At 37.8% G+C, this 18,309-nt stretch overlaps 1 protein-coding gene across 3 annotated transcripts in view; it reads right to left on the minus strand.

Annotated features, from left to right (window-relative positions):
* epm2a (epilepsy, progressive myoclonus type 2A, Lafora disease (laforin)) overlaps positions 1-18,309 on the minus strand; it is a 60,941-nt gene that overhangs the window by 16,040 nt on the left and 26,592 nt on the right. For 2 of the 3 annotated variants that reach the window (XM_012962766.3, XM_031901550.1), the window contains exons 3-5: positions 5,685-5,859; positions 5,000-5,241; positions 129-1,721 (exon numbers count right to left, since the gene is read on the minus strand). In XM_012962766.3, coding sequence (XP_012818220.1) covers positions 1,444-1,721; positions 5,000-5,241; positions 5,685-5,859 — 695 coding nt within the window. In that variant the 3' untranslated portion in view covers positions 129-1,443. 3 annotated transcript variants of the gene reach the window in all.

The following is an 18,309-nucleotide window of genomic DNA, read 5'->3' on the forward strand; positions in this document are numbered from 1 at the left end:
AAAAACTTGATCAAATAAAACTGTGCAGAAAAAAAAACTTGAATGCATCAAATTCATATTTTACTTATTTTTAATGGGTCTACAAACTTTTGGGTCTACAAACAGGGCGACTCCCATTAACTTCTATATGAATTTGCAAGCTTTTAGATTGATATTTATTAAGCGCACAAAAGCACAAACATTTGCATTTTGAAAGCCCTAATTCAAAATCATGAGTTTTAGCTCCAAAAAAATTGAATCGCTGCAGAAATTCGAATTTGAACGTTCAGAAATCAGCCCCTAGACTACTGTATGTTGCTGCATTTTTGCTATAGGAAGTCATATGAACATATATACCACTTGGGTGCCTATTTAGCTTCAAGTATTGCACACACTTTTTAGCTCCAAGTTAGTAATTCAGTGCCACCCTTGCTCTCAAAGGAAGCCACCTCCATTCTTCTGTTTCCCCCAATGTTCTCTTTACCGTCGAGAGGTGCTTGTAAAAAAAAGGCCCCAATCACTGCACTACAGTAAGTAGGGAGAACTGTGCTAAAACAGTGACAACCAAAGCTAAGTCTGTGGGCAAGGGATACATGCATTGCAAAATAGCTTTGAAATCTGGTGGATATATTTAGACAAGCAGATGGACAAAGAGGGGGTACACCCAAAATACACCAAAGCACAGTGTGGTATATGCAGTCCAGGGTAGTTTACAGATTTGTACATTTCAGATGAACAAATCACAAATGTAAGTGAATGGGACCTCTAAATTCTGTGTCAGCTGTGTCTTGCCCTATCTACAAGTAATGAAATGTACACTCACTTGAGGACAGCACAGTACAAAGTTTGACTGAGAAGACAGTTAAACTTCCTCCCCTCAGCTCACCCCTTACTACCCTGTGTCCGTCTCTGGCACAGCTTGAAGTTCAGCAGCTTCCTGGTTTACATCACAATGTGGGGGCAGGGCAATTTTCTGATAGGCTGGGGCACTGTTTACATTTGTCCTCCAGCCTATCAGAGGTTGTTCCACCCTTAAGTGCTCCAACACTAATGAAGCTGTTCAACTTGAAGCTGTTCCAGAGCCTGACAAAGTTTTCAAGAGGTGAACAGGCAGGGGAGCATTTTCATGAAGGAAGAATAGGATTTTTGTAGGCATAGTGACACATTCCTGTTAAAACCTGGAATGTGTCACTTTCCCTTTAAAACTAAAAATGTGCCTTGAACTAGAAAATAGTGTTAAGTTATATAATTAAGTTTCTTTAAAGGAGGCTGGTGCTTCTTAATATTTTTATATTAGAAAATATGCAGAATTTGCATTCTGTCCTCAAAACTAACTAAACAGTCCATAAGTAAACAAAGTCCATAAGAAAGATATATATATATATATATATATATATATATATATATATATATATATATATATGTACATATATATATATATAATATAAATACTTTGACGTGCAACTATATTCGACACACAGTGGAACGAAGGTGTCCAAATTTTTTATGAAAGTCTTCTTGAGCATTAATCATAGCTTCTTCATCTATATAGACAGCAGGTCTCCGTGACGCAAGGAAATACTGTACTTTCCGAAGGCTCCATCCAATCACATACATGAGGAATCCGCAGACTGCAGCTGTCGATCTGCCAACACCAGCATTGCAATGAACATAGACAGTGTGACCATTTTCTAATAACCCAAAAAGGAGATAAACTGCTTGTGGTAACATCCGGATTCTGCCTAAAAGAAAAAAAAAAACATGATTTGCACATTTTAGCAATCTGTTTATCTATATTCCCCTCTAAGCTTGATAACAAGAGAAGTAAAAACACCATGGAATAAATACCAACTTTTCTTACTGGTAATAATCCGTTCAAAGCTGAATGCCTTGGTTAATGGCACTGGTGTATTTAGCTACTAAATCTGCCCCAATGTGTTCTTTTTCTGTTTAAAACAAAAATATTGTAACATTTTTGGGTGGGGTTATGAGTTGTTCATGTTTTATCCCTCTCTTAGTAATTTTCTTTATTTAAATATTTGATTATAGTAGTTTCCATCATTTAATGCAATATGATGTTTCTTTGTATATAGAAGATTCCTTTATAACAGAGAATGTTAGCATCTTGCCTGCATCTCAAAACATTTTTCATCTTTTCCTCGTAGCTCTGTAGACTTCTTCATATTGAATATGAAACTTCATACTGAATATGAAATGAGACCTCAAATGCACTTAAGCTTGTTTATGTAGCGCAGAGCAAGGTGCAAATTGCAAAAAAACAAGCAGAGACCTCCACATTTTTCACCTTGCACCCTTCCTTAACGCTTATGGGTACAGGTCTACAGGTCAACAGAAGGAAACACAAAAATGTACACCTCTCTAATGAATAGGGCACTGCCTCAGTTTGTCAACACTTTATTCACAGGCTGTAGGCTGAAAACATATTCAGATACAAAAAGCAAGATGCAAGCTGCACTGAAATCCTCTGTGGCAAGCACTCTAAGTGAGCACTAATGACCCCTATGTCTGTTCTCACTATTAATCCTTATACTCGCTACTCTTCCCAATACTGTCTCTTCCTATCTTTAAAGATCTTTCTAAATACAGCTTTAGTAGCATTGCTAATCAATATTCTACTGATTACAGAAATTTCCAGTACCAGTTCCAATTATCAGTAAATGCTGACATATCATTCAGTTTTATCAGAGAACAAACAAGCTTGTTTTCCCAAAGAAAGAATTCCATTTTTTCCTGCAACTTTTAAAACACACTCTGGAAAAGATGTTTGTACTGTATTGCAGCTATAGTAATGATGTATTCATGTTGTATATTAAACTCCCAGAACAGAAAAAAAAATCAATAATATTGTCTGTAAAGGGGAACAATTCCTTATACAGGTATGCGACCTGTTATCCAGAATGCTCGAGACCTGGGCTTTTCCGGATAAGGATAAGGGGGCTTTCTGTAATTTAGATCTTCATACATTTAAACATTAATTAAACCCTATAGAATTGTTTTGCCTCCAATAAGGATTAAAGGGGTGGTTGGCCTTTAGTTAACTTTTAGTATGTTATAGAATGATCAATTCTTAGCAATTTTCAAATGGTCTTAATTTTTTATTACTTATAGTTTTTGTTCTATTTGCCTTTTTTCTGACTTTTTCCAGCTTTTAAACACGGGTCACTGACCCCAGCAGCCAAAAACTATCGCTCGGTGATAGTTTATTTATCTGTCTGTATCGTATCAGTCTGTCATTCAAACCACCACCACACACTGGTTGTTAAAGTAATTTGGATTCTAGCTACCAAATAGCTGCTGAAACTCCAAAAGGGAGAGCTGCTTAACAAAAACTAAAATAATTAAAAAACTAGAAATAATAAAAAATGACCAATTGCAAATTGTCTCAGAACATTACTCTCTACATCATACTAAAATCTAACTCAAAGGTGAACAACCCCTTTAATTCTTAGTTATCTTAGTTAGGATCAAGATTAAATTTAGTCTATGGAAGATGGCTTTCCTGTAATTCAGAGCTTTCTGGATTATAGGTTTCAAGAGAATGGATCCCATACATGTATTAACAAGCTAATAAAGAACTTTAGTTACATTACAAATATTACTCTATATGGGATTTTTTTTTATCTTTTGAAATAAATGACATTCTTACATTGCAGTCCTAACTCTAATACTTCAAACTGACATCAATATGTTTTATTTATCCTTTGAAACCTCAGACAAGTACGGCAGAACCCACTGAGCACACTTGCTTTAACACTGTTCATCAAAGCAAGGTTAGTTTTGCTGCTTGTAATACGGGTTTCAACTGTCAAGGTCCATGAACTGAAATAAGTAAGATTTTAAGCTTTCTGAACCAGAAAATGAAATTTAATACAATAACGTTACCTGCTGCGGGTATGTATGACATTTTAAGCCCACAGGACAAAATTACAGCAGAAACAATTTAAACTGCTTACCACCTTTATTGAGTTTAAGCTTTTGATATACAGATATTTTATACATTAGAATAAATAGCATAAGGGATAACAGCTTTAAAGAAAAAACCTCATCCCTTAATTGAAAATGGGAAAAATAAAGATAATTACTGACACACAGCAAACAGAAGGGAAGAAATAACTTGAATAACTTCTTAAACTATGTAGATTTTCAGGAACGACCATATATAAACCTGTATTGCAATGCTAAATATATTAACTTTGATCACATTTGATCTAGATAAGCTATAAATAAAGTGGGACAACCTAATTTTCGATATACAGCAATTTAGCACTTTTTATAATGCTCAGAGGGTATTGTATTATTAATGCAGCGTAAAATATCTTAAATCTGCAAACGTAAGGGATTATGTATACTCAGTCACCTATTCCCAAAAACATTGAAATATGTAAAAGTGCTGTAGAAGCCAGCAACGCATTAGTATGGATGGATTATTATTCCTCCATTTATACCAAGCAATAGAGTTTGTGATCATTTACAATTTGGGGCCCATTTGCTAAAGGTTGTGGGGTTTTTTTTGTTTTTTTTTAACAATTCATATTTTTTTGAGCAAAAGCACAATTCTTTTGTGAAAAAACACAATTTCTATTATGCATCAAAACTGCAACAGACCCAAAAGAAAAATTACACCATATAAAAGCTGCCAAGGTAAATGTAAGTGGCAGCTATCCTTTTTAAATTGGCTTATCTTTCTTTGCTTTGTGGCTTTCAAGGTTTTTATTAGAAACAAAACAATGTGTTTCTGCATTTTTTTTTTTCATTCGTGCTTTTTTTTTTTTTTTAAAAGGCTGTTAATAGTTCACTTGGAACTTGTGGTTTTAGAAAAAGTGAGTTTACATATATTTCAAAAAACTCTAAAACCATGAAAATCGTAATGTTGATAAATCTTCCCCTATATGTACCTATCTCATCTTAGGAATGAAAAACCAAACACCATAATAAAAAAAAAAGTAATTACAAACATTAATAAAAAAATATTTTAAAGAACAGTGGGGCCCTGTTGTACCTTCTGTGCTCATATCAGGAGTAGGAATCCAAATATATGTTATTCCAGCTTCTTTATATAACCGGAACATTGTTTCAGGACTCATGGGCTCAGGATAGTTGTTGCAGCCGCTAGAATTCTGAATGACATCCCATTCAGTCTGGAAGTTCAGCACAGCTGTAACTCCTAATTCATGCTTCATCTTCACAGTCACATGTTCCCGTTGCCGTGGGCAACTTCCAAGCCAAATGTTTGGTAGGATTCTATTTTAAATAAATAAAAGATTCAATTGTGAGAGTTCATATTTCCGGGGTGATCCTACGCATTATACTAGTACACGTATAGGACCCATTATCCAGAATGCTCGGGACCAAGGGTATTCCGGATATGGGGTCTTTCCATAATTTGGATCTCCATACCTTAAGTCTACTAAAAAATCACTAAAACATTAATTAAACCCAATAGGATTGTTTTGCATCCAGTAAGGATTAATTATTTCTTAGTTTGGATCAATTAGAAGGTACTGTTTTATTATTAGAGAAAAAGGAAATCGGTTTTTAAATTCTAAATTATTTGATTAAAATGGAGTCTATGGGAGATGGGCTTTCCGTAATTCGGAGCTTTCTAATGCCTCCTTAATTTTGCATCCAAACTAGCATTTTTCTCTTGTAAATTAATTCTCCCACGTATTGAATTTTTTTTTTACCTGGAGAAATGCATGGCCTGAGTGCCTGCAAAATGGAAGTAGAAGTCTGTTGTGTGCTTCATCTCATCGGTATGCCCTGTGGTTTCAATCCAATGTCCTACGGGATGGCAATAAACACCATCCACTATATTACTCTCATTAAAAACACAGCAACGATCATGATGAGGGCCATTCCCTGAACAAAACAAAAGAAAATATTACATCTGTGAATAAATGGAAAGTATACCTTCTAATTTTAATCAACTGCAATCAATACAGCAAGCAGAAGTTAGTGGACCACATTATCTTTTAGGGCCCCTCATCAATTAGACAAATAGCGATGAGTGAAATATTTTACCAGGCAAATTTCTGTGTTTCGCCACTGGCAGACTTTTTTGTGAAATGGGACATGTCAAAAAACGTTGCACATGTAAAAAAATGTTGCAGAATTTTATGACTGAAGTTTTCCACAGTTTCCAGAATTTTTCAGGGGAATCAAATAGGACAGATTAGCTTATCACTACTTACGAAATAGGATCAGTTCTATACAAATACAATGACAAAGCAGGGCATTAGGTTGGCGGACTCTGCATGATTTTACTACCCCAGCCCTCTAATGGCACCAACCAGAAGTGCATACTTGAAGTCAAGAACAGATCAGCTTCAACTGTGTGTCAGAGCATTGGGGAAAAGATGTCAAGTGACCAGGTGGTGGCTGGCAGTCATACAGTTATTCTGTATTATTGTGGGTCGACAGAGAAGGAGGCCTCTGGAGGGGACCAGCCATATATAAATGGGTTTCCAACTCTTTAAAGGAGAAGGAAAGGCTAAATCACTGGGGGGGTGCTAAATGTTAGACACCCCAGAGTGATTGTAATCACTTACCTGATACCCCTGGCCAGTACTCCTTTTATAAGAAAACTGCACCGGCCTGGGGTATATGCGAGCAAACGTTCCTCTTCCTCCTATATTATATGTTCAGAATCCCGTAGGTGACGCATGCACAGCTGAGCAAAAAAGTCTGTTTTTCACTCTACTGTGCGTGAAAAAGAAAGAAAGAAAGAGTGCTAGCTTATATACACACCAGCCAGTGCGGTTTTCTCCTAAAAGAAGTACTGGCCAGGGGTATCAGGTAAGTGATTACAATCACTCTGGGGTGTCTAACATTTGGCACCCCCCAGTGATTCAGCATTTTCCATTAATAAAAAGTCAAGAGTGTGTTCTGCTCTTTTGAGAGAGCAGAGCTATTTTGAGATCCAGTCTGTTAGTTTACTAAGGAGATGCTTGCCGTTTGTTTTATATTTTTTCAGAAATTATCACCTTCCATAACTTTCTGCTTTGTATGAGGTACTGGTAAGTGCTTAAACTGTAATAAAACATTTGAAACTCAAATTGTTTAAAGGAAATGTAACACTAAATTTTTTTAAATAAAAAAGCTATTCTACCCTGCACCAATAACTGCCCTATCCTGCAAACCACTTATTATTTTAAATGCTTTAATAGAAAATACCTGCTAAAACTTGGCTTCCTGTCAATTTAACTACGGCGATAAGGCGAAGGAAGGAGCTGCATCCACTATGCGATGATCGATTGATCGAGCCTAGCCTGACTGCTTCCTATACAGAAAGAAGCCTAGGCTCGATCAATTGATCAAGGTGCTTTGCCACCCCCATTAAATCATGGGTAACAAATGTCTGAAATGCAGTGTAATTGCCCAATTTGTAAATCACCATGGGTAAATAACCCTTTTGTTTTCTGTGCACTCCTTCTCTCGCCAGCTATGATTACCTCAAGGAGGTGCCTACAGCGCATGCGAGGTTGATTTTAATTGGAGCAGGGCAGTGAGCATGCCTAGTAGGCACTTCTTTGAGTTTTCATAGTTGGAGAGAGGTGGAGTTTACAAAGCTAAAGGGGTGGAGCTTCACACTAGACAAGGAAGAAACTAAAAGAACTTCTGTTCAGCTGCTTGTAAAAGAGAAACAAAATGGGAGAAATGTATGTTATTGTGGATTGCAATACGGTGAAAGTGTTGCATGGTAAAAAAGAAAAATTTTGCTGCAGGCGAATTTTGTCGCCCATTTCACAAATCTGCCAATGCCAAAACATGGACATTCACCACAAATCTATGCCTGCCAAATTATTTTGCTCATCACTATTATTTAACAAAAAAGGAATTAATATCTCTTAAGACTATTAAAATATTTATTAATAAATGTTAAACAATGATTTCACAATGATACGTTTGCAGAAGAAAATAAGGGCATGGAGTTTACTACATTAAATATTAGCCTTTTCTATCCTAGAAATAATAACATGGTTGCACAACATTATTTTACTACATTAAATTAATGTTGAGCATAACATTGGTTTTGAGTTAATGCAAGTAATTAGTTTACATTCAAGGAAGCAATATGCAACATTCACACTCCTATGTTATGTAACCACAAAGCAATTACCCAATATTACAGAAAGTACACTGTGTGTGTTGATAAATGTGTCTCAAGAGCTTAATGGCTTCAAAATCTGCACTTAATTACTCAATGTCTTGTTCCAAACAGCTCATACTTTAACCCCGGCAAACAGAATTCTCAGCAGAGGGCTCTCACTAGGTGAACACAACTAAATTCTATATTGGCAAAGAGAAATGAACAGGCTGACCCGCAGCCTGCACCTCATGTTCTGCTTTCAGACCGTACTCTTACAGTGCCCGTCTCCTAATGCCAACCATGGTTATTAGCTGGACTGTTTTATAGCAAGTCTGTAGTGAATAGAAAGGCACATGCCTTGGCTTTGTGATTTAGCATTAGTGTCTGTCATTTTCTTTAAAATCATTGTAGGTGGGCCAAAGCCTTTTATCAGAATCACAAAGTCTTCACAGGAAAGAACAAAATTATATGTTTTCTGGAATGATTGACTGAAGGAGTGCTATAAATTCCCATTTGTCATACAGCTTTTTTTCCACATAGTAGATGTCATTGGCAATTAGAAAAAACTTGAATCCATTACATTCAAGATTCAATGACCACATTTAAATTTATGTTGAGCAAGAAAATGGCAAAAAAAAAAAATCAACATTATCCAATCTAGCCACATTATAAGCAAAAAATGCTTAATTATGTTGTGTTGAAAAACCCAACATACTGTTCTTCAACTTCAGCTTATTCTTCCACTTTTTCTTCTTCTTAGCAACCCCCATTTTCTAAATGCTATTGCATGGTCTCAGAAATACTTCCAAAAAGCATTGTCTGTGTCAGTGACTGACTGTGCAAAGTTTGTGAACCCTGACATAAATAGTATGAGAAAGGCAGCATTTTAAATTTAAACTAAAAAAAACAATAGATGAAGTCTGATTGGCTGTTGGTGGCTCCACCCACTTTTTAAAACCTGAAAATGCAGTCCCCTAGTGACCTTGGTGTTAATATTGTGAGACTGGCAGCCGGTTGAATTGGGACAGTTCCTTGTTTATCCATAAATGCAAATGAAAACTCTTCACTGCAATGAAGAAACTGTTTATAAGCATGATCCAGAAAAAAAACGTCACCTTCTCTGGGCCCAAGCTCATTTAAGATGGACTGAGGCAATGTAACAAACTGTCCTGTGGTCTGACCAATCAAAATCTGAATAAGAAGGACCATCTGTTTTGTTATCAGCACCTCTGGGAAGGCGCCATTAATGCTGGACCATATATACAGGTATTGGTGCAATATCTGCTGACATTCAAATTACATCTTTTTCAGGGAAGGCTGTGCCTATTTCAACAAGACAATGTCAAACCGCATTCTGCATGTATTATACTAGCATGGTTCAATAGTAAAAGAGTCTGTCCCCTATTGAAAACATTTGGTGAATTAGGAAAGAAAACATGACAACCAAGACCCCGAACAGCTGAGAAGCTGAAACCCTATATTGGGGGAAGAATGGGACCACTTTTCAATTTTAAAACTTCAGCAATTTGGAATCCTCAGTTGCCAAACGGTTGTTAAAATTAGAGCTGGTGCAACACAGTGGGAAATATGCCCTGTGCCCAACCTTTTTGAACCGTGTTGTTGGTGTAGCCCACTTGTTATTTGCTTGTGTGGCACTACCTTGCTGGAGCACTATACTTGGCGCTACAGGAGTCCTGAGCCCCCGCTTACTATGGGGGTTTACAAGGGATTCTCCCTTAAATGGCGTGCCTCCACCCAGGGATAGTGTTGTGGAACTATATTCCACCCCCTGGGAACTTAATAGACTGTTATGCCCCTCTTGGGACCCACGTACTCCTGGCAGATGCACCCCACCCTGGGGTTATTCCTTACCAGCTGGTAGTGGTCCTCTGGGCTTGGCAGATACTCAGATACGCAGACACAAGATTGTATGTGAAATAGATGCACGGTTTATTTAGGCAGGGTCCTCTCCAGGAGTGGCAAACATATTTATACAGCATGCAGGGCATATCTCCTTACTACTCATTGATACTCATTTTCTGTTGGACTACTTCACGGTACTCCCGCCATGTGCCCTCTTCTAGGTGACCTTCCCGGTACTCGCGTCAGGAGGCACCCCCTCTTGGAGCCCTCCCCTGTACTCACGCTAGAAGCATCACCACAGAGACCCACACCGGTACTCACACGAAGCATCCTCAAATCCGAGATCCTGGACTAGTGGTGTCTAGGTACACCTTCCCTAGCCACTTGTGGCCCTGCACTCCAGCAGATGTAACCCTGGGAGGTCATAACCTCACTACCACTCCTGGAGGGGTCATGTCTGCCCATTCTAACCTATGGTGTACTACATATTACTCCTAGAGCAATCTATTACCAAACTTCTAACTAAGCTGTACCTGGGGTAATCCTGCCTGGAGCAGTCCCCAAAATGTCTGCCTACAGCACATGGCTGCTATCCCTTATATGGGCCTATGCACCACCCTGTGGCCATAACCCGAACTACAGGTATACACCCTATTAACTATTGACAACCCAGTCATCCCAGTGTCCCTGTTGCCCAGCACCACCCTGTGGCCTGTCCTAGGGGTTTCTGTCCTAAGGGCCCATTTTTGGTAACCCCTACATTGGCATCAAATTAACATAACATAACTTAACATTAACTAACATATATTTTTCACAAAGCAATAAAATCTCTTGGTTTTAATATTTGATACAGTGTACTATTTTGTAATTAAAATATAGGGGTTAAATCACTTGCAAATCACCCTATCCTCTTTTTATTTACATTCTACAGTGTCCCAACTACAGAGTGTTCCCAACAAGATACATTTATTGAGGAGAGACTAAAGTTTTGGCTACATCCCCAGCCTCTTTAGTGGGATGGAGGGTTTACAAAAATCAGCCACATAGCTGCTTTGTAGGTTCAGTGTTTAAAAGTTATGTTGATATTTACAACTATTCACTACAATATATACATATATATATATATATATATATATATATAGAGAGAGAGAGAGAGAGAGAGAGAGAGAGAGAGAGAAAGAGAGAGAGAGAGAGAGAGAGAGAGAGAGAGTCAATCATAAAAGGAATGCCGCACTCACAGGACTTAGTGGAGAAAAATAAAGCTTATTTATTATAAACGTTAATTTAACATTTCGGCTGTTTCCACAGCCTTTGTCAAAGTGAATCACCACACACAAAGATTCCCTGATAAACCCAATTTGGCGCCAACAGTAAGCTGATGACGTCAATAACTAAGTGGTCAGTAAACTCCCACCCATTGTGCACATATATGAACATAAAAGTAAAGATAAAACACAATTAGACAATAAAACACAGACAACCTTTCTCTGCTTCACACATTTTCTTTTTCTATCTGATTTGTAGCTAATTCTATTCATAGGGTCAGTAATGACTTTGGGTTTCTATGTTTAATTGTCTAAGTTGTTAAATGAACGTTTGTAATAAATAAGCTTTATTTTTCTCCACTAAGTCCTGTGAGTGCGGCATTCCTTTCATGACTCTCTATACTAATACATCAGTGATCCCCAACCAGTAGCCCGTGAGCAACATGTTGCTCCCCAACCCCTTGGATGTTGCTCCCAGTGGCCTCAAAGAAGGTGCTCATTTTTTGAATACTTGGCTTGGAGGCAAGTTTTGGTTGCATAAAACCCAGTGTAAAGCCAAACAGAGCCTTCTGTATGCTGCCAGTACACATAGGGCCTACCAAATAGCCAATCATAGTCCATATATGGCACCTTCAGGTAACTTTTTTATGCTTGCGTTGCTCCCCAACTCTTTTTACATTTGAATGTCGCTCACGGGTAAAAAAGGTTGGGGATCCCTGTAATACATAATACTGCACCCATGCGTTTTTGCATGGGTATATGCAAAAAATAGAAGCCGCACTCACAGGACTTAGAGTGAAATAAATAAAGTAAATTTATTGTAGCATACAGCTAACGTTTCGGCTGCTTCCACAGCCTTTTTCAAAGTGAATAACATGCACAAACATCCCCTTAATAAACCCAATGTGGCGCCGAGAAAACAGGCTGATGACGTCACTGTATAGTTAATTAAGACACACACCCCTCATTTTAGTGTACAGCAAAACAAAAATACTAAAACCGAAGATATATATATAAGGACAGAGAGCCGCATGCACAAGGACTATCCAACGTTTCGAGTACTGACTGTACTCTTCTTCAGGTTTGTAAAGGATAAGTCATGTCAAACTCAATGTTGGGTGCCAATATGCATCCGCAGTGCAGGGCCGCCATCAGTAGGGAAGACGGGATACTGTTATGCTAGGCCCAGTGAAATCTTTGTCTGAACTGGGGCCCGGCCGCATCACTGAAGTTGCGAAAATTGTGTATGTTACGCATAAAGTTACAGCAAAATTTACGTAACTACCTAGAAACAAAAGTAACTTGCACATCAAGCCAAAGGCAATGCAGAGACCCTTGACAATGTCAGACTGGGGCAAACTCCAATGAACTGAAAGACTAATTAGCACATTAATTAATTTGACCATTTGCTTGTTTTAATAGCAGCATTAGCTCTCTAAACTGGGATCTGTTTACTGAATTATTGGACTTTCAAGCAGTGCAATAATTGGTTATTGGGCCCTGCAGCAAGATCATTGTGCCCCTAAACATATGCAATTTACACTGGGCTGGTATTCCTATTCACTAAAAAGTACCCCAGCAGAGGGTTTTATCCTTCTATCCAGGGTCTACCCACTCACATCCCCGATGTTCTGCACCGTCCTATATAAATCACAAGTACAGTAAAGTAAAAATCTAAAGTGCATGCAACAGTATATGATCCCAAAAACCCTACTCAGTTATAGACATTTTGCAAGTGGTTTTGACATTCTATTCAGATTTAGTGAATGGCACAGATGAGAAGAGGGATGTAAATATGATTGTTTATCATTAATGCTCTGATAATATTTGATGTTGTTGGTACATAGGGATGCAGCAAACTTTTGTGCATAGTTGTTATTGCTACATTACACTAACAAGGATGGGAATTGGTAGCTTTTTGTAGATCTTTCTTTCCTAATAATATAATAAATATACATTATATATGTATTATGGATATATATATATATTATATATAATTAATTTTTATTTCTCCCTTTAGGTTTAGGGTAAACCATGGTCTCTGCTGGAAACTTTTATTTTAGTAAACTTATTTTTAATCCTTTAACCAAGTTATTTAACAGAGCAAAAAAGAAAGATGAAAAGAAGATACAAACACATTGTGGCTGTTTTTCTGCTTTTATGAGAAGAAAGAAGAAAAAGATCAGCAGTGCTGAATCTGAAAATGTGCCACAACTCTGTATGAGTGAAGAAGAGGTCAAGTATACCTCAACCACTTGCATACAAGAAGAGGAGAAAATTGAGGCCTTATTTCCTTGCCATGCAGAGCAAGAAATAGGCAATGACACCACCTGTATACAAGTAAAGGAGAACATTGAGGCCTTATTTCCTTGCCATGCAGAGCAAGAAATAGGCAATGACACCACCTGTATACAAGTAAAGGAGAACATTGAGGCCTTATTTCCTTGCCAATCAGAGCAAGAAATAGGCAATGACTCTGCCTGTATACAAGAAGAGGAGAAAATTGAGGCCCCCATTCCTTGCAAAGCAGAGCAAGAAATATGCAATAACTCCATCTGTATACAAGAAGAGGAGAAAATGGAGGCCCCTATTTCTTGCCAATCAGGGCAAGAAATAGGCAATAATTCCACCTGTATACAAAAAGAGAAAATTGACACATCCATTCCTTGCCAAGTAGAGCAAGTAATAAGCAATGACTCTATCTATGTAAAAGAGGAACAGAAATGTGATCCCTACAAAAAAGTGGCAAAGAAACGTAAGAAAAAGAAAAAACAGACCAAAATGGTGGAACCAGAAAAAAATATTCAACTGTGCTCAAATGAAGAAGAGGGAAACAAAATCTCAACCGAGTGCAGAAGCAGAGCAAAACAGAAGCAATAGTTTCACCCCTTATACAAAGGAAGAACAAGAAGCCAAACCTGACCTCGCTTCCTGTACAAATGAGAAAAATAATAATAAGCCCTCCACTATGTGCTTAATGGAGGAAAACACCAAAAAGAAAAGGAGGCAAAAGAAAAGGAAAACACAGAGCACTAAGGTGGACACAGAGGAAAAACATAAAGCGTCCAATCCAAGAAAGGAAGAAGACAAAAAATGTGCCTCTACCACCTGCACAAAAGTGCAAGAGACAAACCAGAATTGTTCAAAGGACCAAGAGACAAACAAGGCTTCTACTTTGTGTCAAAAGGCAGAAAAGCCCAGGGACAATAACTGGATCCCTGAATTCAATCTAACACAACAGCATAAAATGGAACTGAAGAGTAATGCCTGGCTGGATGATATCATAATTGATGCAGCTCAGAACCTGCTTAAAAAGCAGTTTGGTTGTGAGGGGCTTCAGTCCTGCATCTTTTCTCAGCTGGAATTTAGTCCTGTATATGGACCTTCTGTACAGATACATATGACAGCAAGAGACACCACTGGTTAACAAGCTGCTTTAAAGCAAAGCAAGTAGAGATTGCGGACAGTATAAAAACACAAGTACTTCCCAAAATATGAAAAACCAGATACAGTATTGTTATCGGGAACTGGTGAACGATCCAACAAGTACAATAAAAGTACTTGATGTTGATCAACAACCAAACAGTTATGACTGTGGTGTTTATGCTATTGCCAACGCATACGAGTTCCTGTCCAATGGAAACCCCATCTGCAAGTACAATAACAAAGAAATGAGAAGCCATCTCATTCGTTGTTTTGAGAGTGGCGAGATTTCTGCATTTCCTAAACGTCTGATGGAATGCAAGAAAAGTGCGAAGTGCTAAGAAGTATTTCTAATATATAAATAAAAATGTGTAATATATAACACATTAGAAAACCTTGTCTTTTTTTTGATTATACCTACTGTATATGGTAGTGGTCACAGTGTAACCAAAGTGGGCGCCAAACACTTGACAATTTTGAGGTGAGAGTGATTTCTGTACTTTTGCTCTTGTTGCAAGTTTGCTTATGCATCCAACAATATACACATTGTTCTTGGTGTCGTTTGCACTTGCATGAGCTCCAGACAGTACTTGAAGTGCTGGCAATGGGCAAATAAAGAAACCTTCTTCTGACTCAAATGGAGATCACTGACCCCAGCAGCCAAAATACTATTGCTCTTTGCTATTCAGACCCTCATCTATTCACAATCCCCTCTCTTATTCAAATGACTGCCTGGTTGCTAAGGTCATTTAAACCTTAGTAACCAGATAGCTGCTGAAATTCCAAACTGGACAGTTGCTGAACAAAAATGGAAATAATTAAAAAACACAAATAATAAAAACTGAAGACCAATTGAAAAACTGTCTCAGAATAGCACTCTCTATCACCTGCTGCATTGTGGGTAAAAATATGGTTAGTGCAGATGAAATTTACATAGTTAGATAGTTAAGATGGGTTGAAAAAAGACTAAAGTCCATCAAGTTCAACCCTTCCAAGCAAACCTCAGAGCAAACACATAGACCCATACTGACCTATCTATACACTCACATACATAAACCCATACTGACCTATCTATACACTCACATACATAAACCCATACTGACCTATCTATACACTAACATACATAAACCATATATACCAGCATCAATACTAACTGTATATTTTAGTATCACAATAGCCTTAGATACTATGCTTGTTCAAGAACTCATCACAACATTATTAGGAAGGGCATTCCCCAACCTCACTGCCCTCACTGTGAAAAGCCCCCTACACTGCTTCAAATGAAAGTTCTTCTAATCTAAAGGGGTGGCCTCTGGTGCGCAGATCATTTTTATAATAAAAAGAGCATCCCCTATCTGCCTATAATTGCCTCCTTTTCTCCAGAGAAAACAACCCCAACTTTGTCTAACCTCATAGTTTAAATCTTCCATCCCCTTTACCAGTTTAGTTGCATGCCTCTGCACTCCAGCTCATTAATATCTTTCTTAAGGACTGGAGCCCAAAACTGCACTGCATACTCAAGGTGAGGCCTTACCAGAGACCTATAAAGGGTCAAAATTATGTTCTCATCCCTTGAGTCAATGCCCTTCTTTATACAAGACAGCACTTTATTTGCTTTTGTAGTCACCGAATGACACTGCCTGGAATTAGAAAACTTGTTATCAACAAACCCCCAGATCCTTCTCCATTAAGGATCCCCCCAACAAACTACCATTTCGTAGATAGTTTGTGTTTATAATATTTCTACCAAAGTGCATAACTTTGCATTTGTCCACATTAAAACTCATTTTCCATTTGCTGCCCAGTTTTCCAATACTGTCAAATTTCTCTGCAAAGTGGCAACATCTTCCATGGAACTTATAGTTCTGCACAATTTAGTGTCGTCAGCAAAAATAGAAACTGTATGCCCTATGTATGCTCTATGCCCACCTCCAGGTCATTAATAAACTAGTTAAAAAGCAAAGGCCCAAGGACTGACCCCTGCGGTACTCCACTAACAACACTGGCTCAATTGGAAAATGTTCCATTTACCACCACTCTTGGTAATCTATCCTTCAGCCAGTTCTCTAATTACAAATTGGGTTTCCAAACTTTACACAGTCAGTCACTGGCTGACTACGCATTAGGTTTACAAAAAGTGGGAGGAGCCACCAACAGCCAATCCATTTCCACCCATTAAATATCATTGGTTTATATTTAAACTGATGCCATTATTTAAGTATTAATTCCATGGTTGTCCAAAGTTAGCCACTGGGTATTTGCGGCTCAAAGTCAATCAGATTTCATCCATTGAATTTTATTGGTTTAAATTTAAAATGCTATCATTCTCACACTATTTATGCCAGGGTGACCACTGTTAGTCACTAGAAATTTATCAAAACATTAAGATAACATATGACATCTATAGTAATAGTCACCCCCAAGTGACTTAAATCGCTTACCTTGTACCCCGGGCTGGTGCCCCTGTTAGGAGAAAACAGCACCAGCCCGGGGTACCTGTAGCAAGCGCTTCAGGTCACTTAGACTTTCCTTCTCCTTTAAGGGATTAGAGCTACTGTCTAACCTCTTGGTCCAGGCTCATCTGTGAGGTCTGCTTCCTCTATTGTTACTTTCTTGGCTTCATATACATTTGCAAAAAGTATGCTTTTACATTAACATTTATACTGTTTATGTACATACGCTCATAAAGTTTGCAATTTAGGGTTACCAAAATATAATAATAATAAACAATTTAGAATGCTATTGATTTAAGTGTATGATTAAATAAATGCCAATGACCCAAGGGAGTCCTAACCAAGGGAGTCTAAAGTAACAAAAATATAAAGTACTGTTGCCTTGCAAAATATAATAATGTGAGTGTTTTCTTAGGGAAGACTACAATACTATAGTTCATATAAATAAGCTGCCATGTAGCCATGGGGGCAGCCATTCAAGCTGGAAAAAAGGATACAAGACACAGGTTACATTTCAGATAACAGATAAGCTCTGTAGAATAAAATGGTATTTGACAGAGCTTTTTGTTATCTACTGTGTAACCTGTGCCATTTAGCCCTATTTCAGTCTGAACAGCTACTCACATGGCTACACAGCTGCTTATTATTATACACTACAGCAATCTTTCTGAAGCAAACACACCTGTTTTACCAGTGAGTGGCAGCAGTATATTTTAATTACTTTTATTCTTTGGTGTTACAATTCCTTTAAGCAGTACAGGGGAACTAGACTACAGAAGAGAGACAAGAGGCCTAGGGAGAACCAGAAGATGACCCACCCAGAGGTACAGGAGCAGAAAATTTGCAGAATAATTGATTCAGGTGTGTGAAGTGCTCCTCATTGATAGGGTTTAAATTGCTAAATGCTGAATTTACACAATTTTGTTTTCAATCACGAAGGCCTGTGTATGTATTACTTCAGTTGTTATGATTATCCTCATTATCTTGTCTGTCCAAGTTGCTCCGGCCTTGATTATCTCAGCTAATATTCAAGGCTAAGAGATCATAATAAAGCTTCAGCAGCTAATTAAATAATTTCTGTATTTCTACTAATAATTGCAAGGCATATGTACCGACCCATGATACGTAATCATAATGGTATGTGTTTTTCTATCTACTATATAAGAAATATCAAAACAAAATAAAGTTGTACTTGTTTGCAATACACATACTGGTT

The sequence above is a fragment of the Xenopus tropicalis genome, chromosome 5 (genome assembly GCF_000004195.4).
Source record: "Xenopus tropicalis strain Nigerian chromosome 5, UCB_Xtro_10.0, whole genome shotgun sequence".
NCBI lineage: Eukaryota > Metazoa > Chordata > Amphibia > Anura > Pipidae > Xenopus > Xenopus tropicalis.